Source organism: Delphinapterus leucas, chromosome 12, assembly GCF_059928025.1.
Source record: "Delphinapterus leucas isolate spDelLeu-1000000601 "Yukka" chromosome 12, BTC_Dleu_Yukka2, whole genome shotgun sequence".
Lineage (NCBI taxonomy): Eukaryota > Metazoa > Chordata > Mammalia > Artiodactyla > Monodontidae > Delphinapterus > Delphinapterus leucas.
In genome coordinates, this window is record NC_143140.1 from 18,662,783 (window position 1) to 18,677,711 (window position 14,929).

Below are 14,929 nucleotides of genomic sequence, written 5' to 3' on the forward strand. Positions count from 1 at the left end.
TGTTTGGAAGACTCTTGGGTAGACTAAGATCAGGTCAGTGCTGCAGGGACAGGTTTGGGAGATGTCAGCACCCTGGTGGTAGTTAGAACTGTGACAGTGAGTAGTGGAGGTTGTCCAGAGAGATTGCATAACGTAGAAAAGCATGTGCCAGGATCCACGCTCTGGAGTTGAAGAGGCTGAGCAGATGAAGAGTTGCCCCAGAAAGAAAGCACAGGTGGAGTGGTGAGAGAAGTACAAGGAAATCACGAGTGCCAAGGATCACAAGTCAGTATTGAGTTTCAGGAAGTGGTGACTGTGGGGTGGCTAGCGTAATGACAGATTCTCAGCTAGAAAGTAGTGTCCCTGTGTGGGCTATGGGAATCACGGGGTGCGGGTCGGGAATGCAGTCTGTATGAAGTTCTCCAGGCAATTCTCATACTCCTCTTTGGCCAGAAGTCCTCCATTTGAGAATCATGACACACATTTATATGTAATTATTGTTCTGTGTGTGAGTGTGTGTGTGTGTTTGCAACCTGGCTTCTTCTTTATTACGTCAATCAATTTCTTTTATGTATATTTGGAAATTTAAAAACTCTGTTGTTTTAAAATGCTTTATAACTGCATCTCTTTATATAATTCTGAAATGTTTAACCTTCTCTAGAACTCACCAAATTAATTGGAATTTGAAGTTAGTTGCCCACATTATCTTCATGACAGTAGAAGAGGCATTTCTCTACAATGATTTTTAGAAAAGGAATATAAATTAATCTGAATCATATAAAATTTAATAATGATGATGTGGCTTTGTCAGCACTGAGTTAATGATAAAGTGATGTGACTATTCTTGTCTTAATATAGCATTTCTTTCTACTTGGGGGCTTGGGAACAAAGTTTCTGTGTCTCAGAATGTACAGTCTTTCCTGGCACAAGGACAGCCATCCTAAGGGGGCAGCCACTGAAATGCTTTATCAGGTCAGAGAGTTTCTTGTCTCTGTGGCATGAACTGGGAGAGTCCTTTTGGTGGTAAGAGGAAACTCATGGAACAGCATTACCTTTCACCCAAAAACGCCTGCCATCTTGGATATTCGTCTCAGGCAGGTGTACACACACCTCTGTATTCCTTCCCCCAAATGATTCTGCCTTAGAGTGACTTAAAAGTGTGTTGGTCATTTCAACAGGTTTTTCTCGGGTTTAGTTTAGACCTCCAGTCATAACTCAGGGGTAAAGTTGTAAAGACAAAGGAGAAACTCTACAGCAGGGTGAACGCTTTCCCCCCCACATTTTTTTGGTCACTATTCTATCCAAATTAGTATGTAAAGAATTGTAGAGGTACATCTGTTTGAAAGCACCCATATTAACTCCACATGTACTTTAGAAAATAAAAGGCTTAAAATGCTTGTATTTTTCAAAAATTTGAAATATTTTTGCACATGTTCCACGGAAGCATTCGTTATAGTCATGCAAGAATCCTTGAATATAAATAAAGCTTGGATAGAATGAGAATGGGTGACAAGAATAGTTATAGCTTTCTAGTTACAGAAAAGTTAGAAGAAACAAGTATTTTTCTTAGGTTTTAATATTAAGTGTCCAAAAGCCAAGTATTTGATAAAACAGTTGGGGCGGGTGGATAAAACTCTTGGTAGCAAAGAAAACATTTGTTTTGGCTCTATATAGTTAAGCTACTATTATCCTACTAAATAAAAGAACTCTGATTTGAAATAGTCAATTGAAAATGCTAATCAGTATTATCCCCTCTCCCTTCTATTTTATTCTTTCCCCCAAGATTCTAGGCTACAAAGAAAAATTCACTGCATATTATTTTCTGGTTTTAACTGTATTTTAATATTTCACTGTAATGGGGGGAGATAAATATATTGATCATCTAAAGTATTAATTTATCCCTAAATCATTCAAATTTTACTGTAAATTTTTTCTTGGTATATAATATGTTATCGATATATTTAACCTTGGAATTCATGCCAGGGGACAGTGGAACCCTAGTGACCTGATTTAAGAAAAGCTGAGATGTTTAAAAAATTTTCTCATCCTGTTCCCTGTGCATGTCCTTCCTGAACGACCCCCACCCCTTACGTGTGGGTAAAAGATTCTCTTCAAGACCAGTATATTATTTTCTTCTCAGCTGCTTCCCTTATTCTGTGTTTGCAAAGCACTTAGCCTTTAAAGGCTTCTGGGCAGGAAAGTAAATCATTGAGATAAAAGCTGAAATGGTTATTTGAATACCTGTGAAGGTTCATAAAGCAAGTGTTGTGATTTATGTACAATTAGTGTTAACTGTCAGTCAGTATGAAAGGCATGTTTTGAAGGACTGATTGTAAAAATCAAAAATTAAGAAACTCAAGAATATTATTTGTTAATTATTCAGAATTTAAAATATTACTCAAAATATTAAACCACAGTGTGGGTCCTTCTTTGAGACTTTTCACATATTTAGTTCATATCTTATGAACTGTATCTTCAATAAGATTTAACCCTGAGAAGATTTAAAATTGCTACGTTTGAGATGTAAATTCGGGGCCTCAGACGTGAAACCGGAGTCACTGACATAAATCTGGGGCTCAGACATGAATCCGGGGTGCAGATGCCTGTCAAGCCCAGGCGGAGTCCCTGGTGCACTGGGTGGCGTGGGCGGCGTACATGGCCCAGTTCTGACCCTGAGGACACCAAGCCGCCCTGTGTGCCTCAGGCCACCACCCTGCCCCTCCGGTGACTCCAGGTCCCCACCACCCTGCCCCAGCCAAGCAGTTCCAGCGATGTGGATGTCCATGTCTTTGGAGGACCATGACTTCGCCTGCCACGTGCTTGCAGGATCTTGGTTCCCAGGCCACAGGTTGGGCCTGAGCTTCTGGGGTGGGAACTCCGAGTCCAAACCGCTGGACTAACAGAGAACCTCAGACACCAGGGAATATCAATTGGAGTGTGGCCTCCTGGAGGTCCTCATCTCAGCGTCAAGACCCAGCTGTATCCAACTGCCTGCAAACTCCAGTGCTGGACGTCTCAGGCCAAGCAACCAGTAAGACGAGGATACAGCAGCACCCATCAAAAAAAAAGTGAGGGGACTTCCCTGGTGGTGCAGTGGTTGAGAGTCCGCCTGCCAATGCAGGGAATGCGGGTTCGTGCCCCGGTCCGGGAGGATCCCACATGCTGCGGAGCGGCTGGGCCTGTAAGCCATGGCCGCTGAGCCTGCGTGTCCGGGGCCTGTGCTTCACAACGGGAGAGGCCACAGCGGTGAGAGGCCCGCGTACTGCAAAAAAAAAAAAAAAAAAGTGAAACGCCAAAAACATGTTACAGACGAAGGAGCAAGGTAAAAACCTACAAGACCAAATAAATGAAGACGAAATAGGCAACCTACCTGAAAAAGGATTCAGAGTAATGATAGTAAAGATGATCCAAAATCTCGGAAATAGAATTGAGAAAACACAAAAAACATTTCACAAGGATCTAGAAGAACTAAAGATGAAACAAACAGGTATGAACAACACAATTACTGAAATTAAAAATACCCTAGAAGGAACCAATAACGGAGTAACTGAGGCAGAAGAACGGATAAGTGAACTGGAAGATAAAATGGTGGAAATAACAGCCAGGGAGCAGAATAAAGAAAAAAGAATGAAAAGCATTGAGGACAGTCTCAGAGACCTCTGGGACAGCAGTAAACACACCAACATTCAAATTATAGGGATCCCAGAAGAAGAAGAGAAAAACAAAGGGTCTGAGAAAATATTTGAAGAGATTATAGTCAAAAACTTCCCTAACGTGGGAAACGAAACAGTCAATCAAGTCCAGGAAGCACAGAGAGTCCCATACAGGGTAAATCCAAGGAGAAACACACCAAGACACATATTAATCAAACTATCAAAAATTAAATATAAAGAAAAATTATTAAAAGCAGCAAGGGAAAAGCAACAAATAACATACAAGGGAATCCCCATAAGGTTAACACCTGATCTTTCAGTAGAAACTCTGCAAGCCAGAAGGGAGTGGCAGGATATATTAGAAGTGATGAAAGGGAAAAACCTACAACCAAGATTACTCTACCTGGCAAGGATCTCATTCAGATTCGATGAAGAAATTAAAACTTTTACAGGTAAGCAAAAGTTAAGAGAATTCAGCACCACCAAACCAGCTTTACAAAAAATGCTAAAGGAACTTCTCTAGGCAGGAAAGAAAAGAGAAGGAAAAGACCTATAAAAACAAACCCAGCCATGGAAGTTAATTTACAACTGTATAGATATTGAAAACTCTATAGAGATTTACCTAACTACAGAGGTACATTTTCACACTTGAAGAGAAAATAAGTCATCTTTGGATTGTAAAGCTTTAGGCAGTGGTCTTATATTTTCCCTGGAGAGGATTATTTAAATTCCAACATATTAGAGTAGAAATTTTCAAAAAGACTACGATGAGTACAGAGAGTTGACTGCTTATTTTTTCTGTATGTAAGTACAGAAAATTCATTTTCTATATCCCTTGTCTACAAGACAGACTTTGTATTTGTAGGATATTTGACCTGGCTCTCATTATGTTGGTGTAAGTGTAAGAACTTATACACGAGGGCACAACACACTTGTTATTAGCTATAAGGTAAATAAAAAAAAAAATCTGCTCTGATTCAGAAACCTCATGTGTACATTCAGGACAAAATAATAAAGACAAATAGGGCTTCCCTGGTGGCGCAGTGGTTGAGAGTCCGCCTTCTGATGCAGGGGACACGGGTTCATGCCCCGGTCCGGGAAGATCCCACATGCCGCGGAGCGGCTGGGCCTGTGAGCCATGGCCGCTGAGCCTGCGCGTCCAGAGCCTCTGCTCCACAATGGGAGAGGCCACAACAGTGAGAGGCCCACGTACCGCAAAAAAATAAATAAATAAAAAAATAAAGACAAAAAATAAAACTTCACATTCTGTCAAAAAATTTCTTGTGGAAATTTTCATTAAAATTTTATTATCCTGTAAAACAAACAAAAAACCCCCAAATGATTAAGAAAATGGTAATAGGAGCATACATTATTGATAATTACCTTAAATATAAATGGATTAAATGCTCCAACCAAAAAACATAGACTGGCTGAATGGATACAAAAACAAGACCCGTACATATGCTGTCTACAAGAGACCCACTTCAGACCTAGGGACACATACAGACTGAAAGTGAGGGGTTGGAAAAAGATATTCCATGCAAATGGAAATCACAAGAAAGCTGGAGTAGCAATAGTCATATCAGACAAAATAGACTTTAAAGTAAAGAATGTTACAAGAGACAAGGAAGGACACTGAAATGATCAAGGGATCAATCCAAGAAAAAGAAATAACAATTATAAATATTTATGCACCCAACATAGGAACACCTCAATACATAAGGCAAATGCTAACAGCCATAAAAGGGGAAATCAAAAGAAACACAATCATAGTAGGGGACATTAACACCCCACTTTCACCAATGGACAGATCATCCAAAATGAAAATAAATAAGGAAACACAAGCTTTAAATGATACATTCAACAAGATGGACTTAATTGATATTTATAGGACATTCCATCCAAAAACAACAGAATACACTTTCTTCTCAAGTGTTCATGGAACATTCTCCAGGATAGACCATATCTTCGGTCACAAATCAAGCCTTAGTAAATTTAAGAAAACCGAAATCGTATCAAGTATCTTTTCCTACCACAACACTATGAGACTAGATATCAATTACAGGAAAATACTGTAAAAAATACAAACACAGGGAGACTAAAAAATATGCTACTAAATAACCAAGAGGTCACTGAAGAAATCAAAGAGGAAATCAAAAAATACCTAGAAACAAATGACAATGAAAACACGACGACCCAAAACCTGTGGGATGCAGCAAAAGCAGTTCTAAGAGGGACGTTTATAGCAATACAGTCCTACCTCAAGAAACAGAAAAATCTCAAATAAACACCTAACCTTACACCTAAAGCAATTAGAGCAAGAAGAACAAAAAACCCCCAAAGTTAGCAGAAGGAAATAAATCATAAAGATCAGATCAGAAATAAATGAAAAAGAAATGAAGGAAACAATAGCAAAGATCAGTAAAACTAAAAGCTGCTTCTTTGAGAAGATAAAATTGATAAACGATTAGTCAGACTCATCAAGAAAAAAAGGGAGAAGACTCAAATCAACAGAATTAGAAATGAAAAAGGAGAAGTAACATCTGACACTGCAGAAATACAAAGGATCATGAGAGATTACTACAAGCAACTCTATGCCAATAAAATGGACAACCTGGAAGAAATGGACGAATTCTTACAGAAGTGCAACCTTCTGAGACTGAACTAGGAAGAAATAGGAAATATGAACAGACCAATCACAAGCACTGAAATTGACACTGTGATTAAAAACCTTCCAACAAACAAAAGTCCAGGACCAGATGGCTTTACAGGTGAATTCTATCAAACATTTAGAGACGAGCTAACACCTATCCTTCTCAAACTCTTCCAAAATACAGCAGAGGGAGGAACACTCCCAAACTCATTCTATGAGGCCACCATCACCCTGATACCAAAACCAGACAAAGATGTCACAAAAAAAGGAAACTACAGGCCAGAATCTCTGATGAACTTAGATGCAAAAATCCTCAACAAAATACTAGCAAACAGAATCCAACAGCACATTAAAAGGATCATACACCGTGATCAAGTGGGGTTTATCCCAGGAGTGCAAGGATTCTTCAATATATGCAAATCGGGCTTCCCTGGTGGTGCAGTGGTTGAGAATCTGCCTGCTAGTGCAGGGGACACGGGTTCGAGCCCTGGTCTGGGAGGATCCCACATGCCGTGGAGCAAGTGGGCCTGTGAGCCACAACTACTGAGCCTGCGCATCTGGAGCCTGTGCTCCACAACAGGAGAGGCCACAATAGTGAGATGCCCACGCACTGCAATGAGTGGCCCCCGCTTGCCACAACTAGAGAAAGCCCTTGCACAGAAACAAAGACCCAACACAGCAAAAATAATTAATTAATAAACTCCTACCCCCAACATCTTTTAAACAAACAAACAACAACAACAAAAAACTTCTTTCTCTTTCAAGGAGCATACTAAAAATCACCCAGTTTTGTAAAATACACCCTAGGGAACAATTACAAGATGGAATAGAGCTCTCATTACCCATTAAAAAAAAAAAATATATATATATATATATGCAAATCAATCAATGTGATACCCCATATTAAGAAATTGAAGAATAAAAACCATATGATCATCTCAATAGATGCAGAAAAAGCTTTTGACAAAATTCAACACCCATTTATGATAAAAACTCTCCAGAAAGTAGGCATAGAGGGAACCTAACAACATAATAAAGGCCATATATGACCCACAGTCAACATCATTCTCAATGGTGAAAAACTGTAACCATTTCCTCTAAGATCAGCAAGAAGACAAAGTTGCCAACTCTCACCACCATTATTCAACATAGTTTTGGAGGCTTTAGCCACGGCAATCAGAGAAGAAAAAGAAATAAAAAGGAATCCAAATCGGAAAAGAAGAAGTAAAACTGTCACTGTTTGCAGATGACATGATACTATATATAGCGAATCCTAAAGATGCTACCAGAAAACTACTAGAGCTAATCAATGAATTTGGTAACGTAGCAGAATAAAAACTTAATGCACAGAAATCTCTTGCATTCCTGTACACTAATGATGAAATATCTGAAAGAGAAATTAAGGAAACACTCCCATTTACCATTGCAACAAAAAGAATAAAATACCTAGGAATAAACCTACCTAAGGAGACAAAAGACCTGTATGCAGAAAACTATCAGACACTGTTGAAAGAAATTAAAGATTATACAAACAGATGGAGAGATATACCATGTTCTTGGATTGGAAGAATCCACATTGTGAAAATGATATACTACCCAAAGCAATCTACAGATTCACTGCAATCCCCATCAAACTACCAATGGCGTTTTTCACAGAACTAGAACAAAAAATTGCACAATTTGTTTGGAAACACAAAAGACCCCGAATAGCCAAAGCAATGTTGAGAAGGAAAAACGGAGCTGGAGGAATCAGGCTCCCGGACTTCAGACTGTACTACAAAGCTACAGTAATGAAGACAGTATGGTACTGGCACAAAAACAGAAATATAGATCAATGGAACAGGATTGAAAGCCCAGAGATAAACTCATGCATATATGGTCACCTTATTTTTGATAAAGGAGGCAAGAATATACAATGGAGAAAAGCCAGCCTCTTCAGTAAGTGGTGCTGGGAAAACTGGACAGCTACATGTAAAAGAATGAAATTAGAACACTTCTTAACACCATACACAAAAATAAACTCCAAATGGATTAAAGACCTAAATGTAAGCCCAGACACTATAAAACTCTTAGAGGAAAACATAGGCAGAACGCTCTATGACATAAATCACAGCAAGATCCTTTTCGACCCACCTCCTACGGAAATGGAAATAAACAAATGGGACCTAATGAAACTTAAAAGCGTTTTCACAGCAAAGGAAACCATAAAGAAGGTGAAAAGACAATCCTCAGAATGGGAGAAAATATTTGCAAACGAAGCAACTGACAAAGCATTAATCTCCAAAATACACAAGCAGCTAATGCAGCTCAATATCAAAAAAACAACCCAATCCAAAAATGGGTAGAAGACCCAAACAGACATTTCTCCAAAGAAGATACTGCAGATTGCCAACAAACACATGAAAGGATGCTCAACATCACTAATCATTAGAGAAATGCAAATCAAAACTACAATGAGGTATCACCTCACATTGGTCAGAATGGCCATCATCAAAAAGTCTAGAAACAATAAATGCTGGAGAGGGTGTGGAGAAAAGGGAACCCTTTTGCACTGTTGGTGGGAATGTAAATTGATACAGCCACTATGGAGAACAGTATGGAGGTTCCTTAAAAAACTACAAATAGAACTACCATATGACCCAGCAATCCGACTACTGGGCATGTACCGTGATAAAGCCGCAATTCAAAAAGAGTCGTGTACCAACCACGATGTTCATTGCAGCAGTATTTACAATAGCCAGTACATGGAAGCAACCTAAGTGTACATCTACAGATGAATGGATAAAGATGTGGCACATATATACAATGGAATATTACTCAGCCATAAAAAGAAACAAAATTGAGTTATTTGTAGTGAGGTGGATGGACCTAGAGTCTGTCATACAGAGTGAAGTAAGTCAGAAAGAGAAAAACAAATACCATATGCTAAAACATATATATGGAATCTAAAAAAAAAATGGTTCTGATGAACCTAAGGGCAGGACAGGAATAAAGACGCAGACATAGAGAATGGACTTGAGGACACGGGGAGGGGGAAGGGTTAACTGGGACGAAGTGAGGGAGTGGCATGGACATATATACGCTACCAAATGTAAAATAGATAGCTAGTGGGACGCAGCCGAATAGCACAGGGAGATCCGCTCGGTGCTTTGTGACCGAGGGGTGGGATAGGGAGGGTAGGAGGGAGACACAAGAGGGATGGGATATGGGGATACACGTATGCATATAGCTGATTCACTTTGTTATACAGCAGAAACTGACACAACACTGTAAAGCAATTATTCTCCAATAAAGATGTTAAAAATGAATAAACTGGAGATACATATTTTTAAAAAATTGCTACCTTAGAAAAATAGGAAAGCTTTATGGTATTGGTTTTTATGTTAATCATGTAATTTAATCTATTTTCAGGTTAGGATTTTCACCATCCCTGCTGTGATTAGTAGGAATGAAATGTTTATGGTATATAGAAGTATTGATTTTAATTGAGAGATTAAATGATAGTCAGGTTATGTTTAGAAATTCTTTAGAGTTAGCACTATTTGATAAGTTGTGTTTTCCTTGTATCATTTTCCTGTGGATCATATTTGTTAATTATATTTTAAATTTCTTTGTCCTAGTATTTAAACCGAGGCTGCACTAGATACTTTGCTAACAGAGAAACTGACAAACACATTTTACAGAACCGAAAAAGTCCTGAGGTAAAGTAACCTTTAAAAAATATATATAATCTTTAATACAAAAAAATTGTGCTGAAAGATGTATTCTATTTTTTATTTTGGAAACCAAGTAAGATCTCTTACTTTTGTTTTGTTTTGTTTTTTGCCGTACGCGGATCTGTCACTGCTGCGGCCTCTCCCACCGAGGAGCACAGGCTCCGGACGCGCAGGCCCAGCAGCCATGGCTTACAGGCCCAGCCGCTCCGCGGCACGTGGGATCTTCCCAGACCGGGGCACGAACCCGTGTCCCCTGCATCAGCAGGTGGACTCCCAACCACTGCGCCACCAGGGAAGCCCAGGATCTCTTACTTTTAGGCTTATGCTTAAAAAACCTAAATACTCATCCACACCTCTCGCCGAGAAGTACTTTACACCTCTTTTGGTATCTGCAGAAGCCACAGGTTCTGGGTCTTGGTGGGACCTCAGTGCACTGCTCTTCTTTTGTTATTTTCCCGGCATGAGGACATCAGATTGCCTAAGAATCATCCTTTGCTGACATTTTTGAAACTTACTCTCATATTACCCATTTGTGATTAAGTATAAAATATGTCCTTTATAATTTATTGTCTGTGTCAAGGCTGAAGTAAGCTTTGATGTAGACAATAAGTAGAGTGAGCATTCTTGTGAACTAATGCTTATGTATTATTTAATATTTCTCTTTAAAACATCATGTTTCTGTAATATATTATGAAAAGTTTTATGTATAGGTCTTACTAAATCATTGTATTTCTAAGAGTAAGTAGATATAATTGTACCATTAAGTATTATTTTAAAAACATTAAGTCCTTAATCTAAAAATCTACTGCAACTTTTATGAATTTTAATATGCAATGTTTAAGTAGTAAGTGGGATTAAGTTGTATCTACTCAGGGAGCTTAAATTATAAAACAACAAGTCAGGATTAATGATAGGGGCTAGTTCATATTGTCTTTATTTTATTAAAAGATTTATATTTAAGTGAACAAGGTTTTATTATACTCGGTTTTTAATGCCCCTGCATTTGTGAGTCAGATGTTTTTGACTACTTTCAAAATGGTGAGGTGAATTATACCTTTCGTATATTCATAGAAAAGAACAGAAAGCAACTAAAAATTCCCATTAATTTGAATTCTAAGCAGATGAGTCTGCAGTTAATTTTTGTTTAAGTTGACATTTTATTTATCATTTTAGACACAGATGTCTGTAAACTTTATATTACATCCATGGTTGGAACTTTAAGAAGTGACATTAATATTTATTATGGTATCTTCCTTTGTTATGGTAACCTATATTTTTATAAGGCATCATTGAAATATGGAAATTGTATTATTTCCACTAAGATAATGGGGACATTTCCTGGTGGGATAGTGCAGCTATCCCAAAGGAAAAAATATATACATATATAAATTTGATCTTTTACCATGGAAAAAACTGAGTGGAGAGGAAAGAAAACTGGATTTTACTCTGCAAAGAGTAGCAGTCTTTGTGCTATCTTAGGAAGAAAATGTACAGTTTCTGATTCTAGAGTCAACATAGTTTGTTAGGAATCGTATTCGTATTACTGGGTTTATATATAAAAATATACAAGTGAATAATGGATTTAATATGTTTAAATTACTTTTTATTGTCTTCTTTATCAGGAGGATGAGGTGATCATTTTGACTATTTAGAATCCTTTGCCTAGTTCCACTGGCATGTCTTTAAGCCGTGTGTTATTTTTAGGAGAATGCAGTATTTTTAGTCTGCCGTGATAGCAATATATTCATTGACATTTGATTAGAAACAGTTTTTAAATGAAGTAACCTTTCAATTGCAAGACTAAAAATTCTGCACGATTTGTGCTTTGTTTTAAATTTGGCTGCATGTGATTGTTTTCTTTAAGAATAAAATTAAATTTCTTTGTCTAGACATTTTCCAGAAATTTTACACATGCATAATTAAACATTTTAAAGACTTGTGTGGAAAGGCAATTACAAATTTCGCTGGGAAGCAGTTGGCAACCTGGAGGAAAAAAAAACATCTCCTAGGGGCGTCTTTAATGGCCAGTTAATTCTGATGCTGTTACCTAATGTTTAATTTTACTTATTCATTCTCAAGTTCTGGAAAATTGCTAGTCCTATCTTTCTGTGTCCAGTAATTTCTTTTTCCTCCTTCTAGTTTCTGCAGGGCTGAGTTTTCTTCTTCCTTTTTCTGAGTTCGTTATAGGTTCTAGTAAATGAATACTTTAGATGCACGTTCTTTTAGGAGAGAAAGCAAATTTTCTCTTCATTTTTTCGGAAATGTTTTCAGTCATTGCATAAATTCTTAGCATAAGCATAATGCTTACTAATACACTTTACCTCATATATACTAATACAGAAAGGTTTAAAAATTAATTCCCAGGCCATGAACATTGTTGTTAGCCTGTCCACTGGTTACTGCTGTTGAATATTGGTGTAGCTGATGGCAGTTAACCTGAAGGAGTGTAATGCTAAGTGTCAGATTTAAATTTTTATTACAGTTTTTTAAAACCTCAGTTCTTTTTGACCTATGGTTTCATGTTGATTCATTTCAACCGCTGATATTCCCTTCATTTTCACTCAATTTATATTTTTATATAATGTCCTAGTTTTAGAATTAAAGTTGTAATTAAATTGGAAAACATCTCATTCCATTTTTGACTGAAACTTTTACTGAGATAGTTGTAGATTCACATGTCATTGAAAGAAATAATACATAAATCCTGGGTACACTTTGCCCAGTCATTCAGTTTTTGAATGTGTTGGAACACTAAAGTTTTATGATTGACACATTTTATTTTTGCATGTTATATAGTGAGTAGACGTTGTGTAGTTGTGTTAGTATACTTAAATAATGTCTTCTTGTTTTGTAGTATCTTAAGGGAGGTTCCTTGAAAGATCCTTTGTTAGATGACCATGGAGATTTTATTAGAATGTGCACAGCCATGAAAAAGATTGGTTTGGATGATGAAGAAAAGCTTGATCTGTTCCGGGTAGTAGCTGGTGTCCTGCACCTTGGAAATATTGATTTTGAGGAAGCCGGCAGCACTTCAGGTTTTTTGTTTGTTTGTTTTCTTGTGGTCTTTTTGTTTTGCTTTATTTTAAAAAGGAGTAAAATGAGAAGTTTGTCACTTAATTGTCATATGAAAATTTACTCTGTGTGCAGGCTTGTTAATACCCTACATTTCTAGAATATACTGTATTATGTGATGAATCTTGCAACTACGGGATGCTGCATTATTAGTTATTATGAGCTCTGTTTGAATAAATCAGTGATACTGATGAGGAATAAACTCGTCCTGTGAAGGATAAATAATCCTGACTACCAGGGTCATATTTGGTTAAATTTTTCAACTGATATTAATCTTTTCCAATAAGTGAACATAATAATTCTCTCTACCATCTTTTAAGGTATTTTGACATTTTTCTGGTTCATTGATCTAAACTTGGAATGGTTAATTAGGATAATTGAATACATGAAAGCCCGTATACATTGTTACTGGGAAATGAAAACAGGTTACACTTGATGCAGATTGAACAGATCATTTAAATGCCTGCACTATAGTAACTTTTCAACTGTATTGTTTCAGTCTCTACATAAATAGTAAGGCTTTTTATATGATCTTCAGTTTGATCCATGAATGCGGGAGTTGGCAGGCTATGGCTTGTGGTCAGATCTGACTAGCTGCCAGTTTTTGTAAATAAAGTATTGTTAGAACACAGCCACACACATTTATTTATGTTTTGCCTATGCCAGCTTTCGTAGTGGCAGAGATGGGCTTGTGACAGAGACTGGATGGCCAGCAAAGCCTAAAACCTCACTCTTTAGAGGAAAAAGCTTGTTGACTCCTGCATAAATACATTGTTTAAAAGAGTTTTTAAAAAAATCGGAAGCACCATTTAATATAGTAGTCAATAACATGGGCTTTAGTGTCAGATCCCAGAAGCCCTCTAAGCCTTGGATTTTTCATTCGTAAAATAATGAAGAAATAATCCATGAGAAGTGTTTTTTCCTAGCAGTAGTTTGCATATAAGGAAAAGGGCACAAGAGGAAGGAAAAAGAACATTAAAAAAAATGTCTGCTACGTGCAAGACCCTTCATAAACTGTATTTCATCATAAACGTCATAATCGTAATCTGAATTTAATAAAGATAATGAGGTAGAGGCTATTAGCTCCATTTTACAGAAGTAGGACCTGTGCAGGAGTTTAAGTAATATGGTCATTAGTGAAGTTGTAGGTGTGAGAGCCGGTTCTACCCATGTCTGACTAACTCCAGTACGTGTGATAACTGCCCCTCATTGCCCCCTGTCACTGAACCTTCTGAGCAGATGCAAGTCAACAGTCTGAGTGGCTTTCAGACTGAGTGTCCGTGGTGCTGTGACATCATAGTGTGGTGTGTAAGAGCACGTGGTCTTGGGCCAGGCTTTTCACTTGTGTTACCTGCCTGTGTGACCTTGGGCCAGGAACTTAACCTCTCTGTGTCTCGGTTTCCTCACCTGTAAACTAGGAATAATAAATAACAGGCCTTACCTCATGTTATAAAGAGGAATAAATGAGTTAACTATTTGTAGAATGATGCGAATACTTAAGTCTGGCATGTAGTAATCACTCTAAGTGTTTTTTAATGAATAAGAAAAATAAAAATGCAGATTACTCCCAGATTAAAATAAAAGAAACAAAAAGAAAAACCAAGCAAAATCAGGTATGTTCTTAGTGTGCATTAAAACTGTTACTAGTTTTTTTTGAGGGATTTGAAAATGTAATGAGTGTTAGAATACACTTCCGTTTGCTCTGTAGCATCGTTATACCAAGGGAGCATGTAGGAGTTCTAAGTAATATCCAAAAAAGTTTAGAAAAATTAATGCACAGTTTGGACATGTCATTAGAAGTGATAGGTGGCATTTTCACACACCTCATGTTATTACCGTGTGGTAAACACGCAGAT

The 14,929-nt window shown here is 37.5% G+C and overlaps 1 protein-coding gene across 4 annotated transcripts in view; it reads left to right on the top strand.

The window, feature by feature from the left end:
- Nucleotides 1–14,929, top strand: part of MYO6 (myosin VI) — a 142,271-nt gene that overhangs the window by 75,644 nt on the left and 51,698 nt on the right. For all 4 annotated transcript variants that reach the window (XM_022590345.2, XM_022590346.2, XM_022590344.2 and 1 more), the window contains 2 exons: nucleotides 9,906–9,986; nucleotides 12,856–13,036. In XM_022590345.2, the coding sequence (XP_022446053.1) occupies nucleotides 9,906–9,986; nucleotides 12,856–13,036 (262 nt within the window). The remainder of the gene's footprint in view (nucleotides 1–9,905; nucleotides 9,987–12,855; nucleotides 13,037–14,929) is intronic.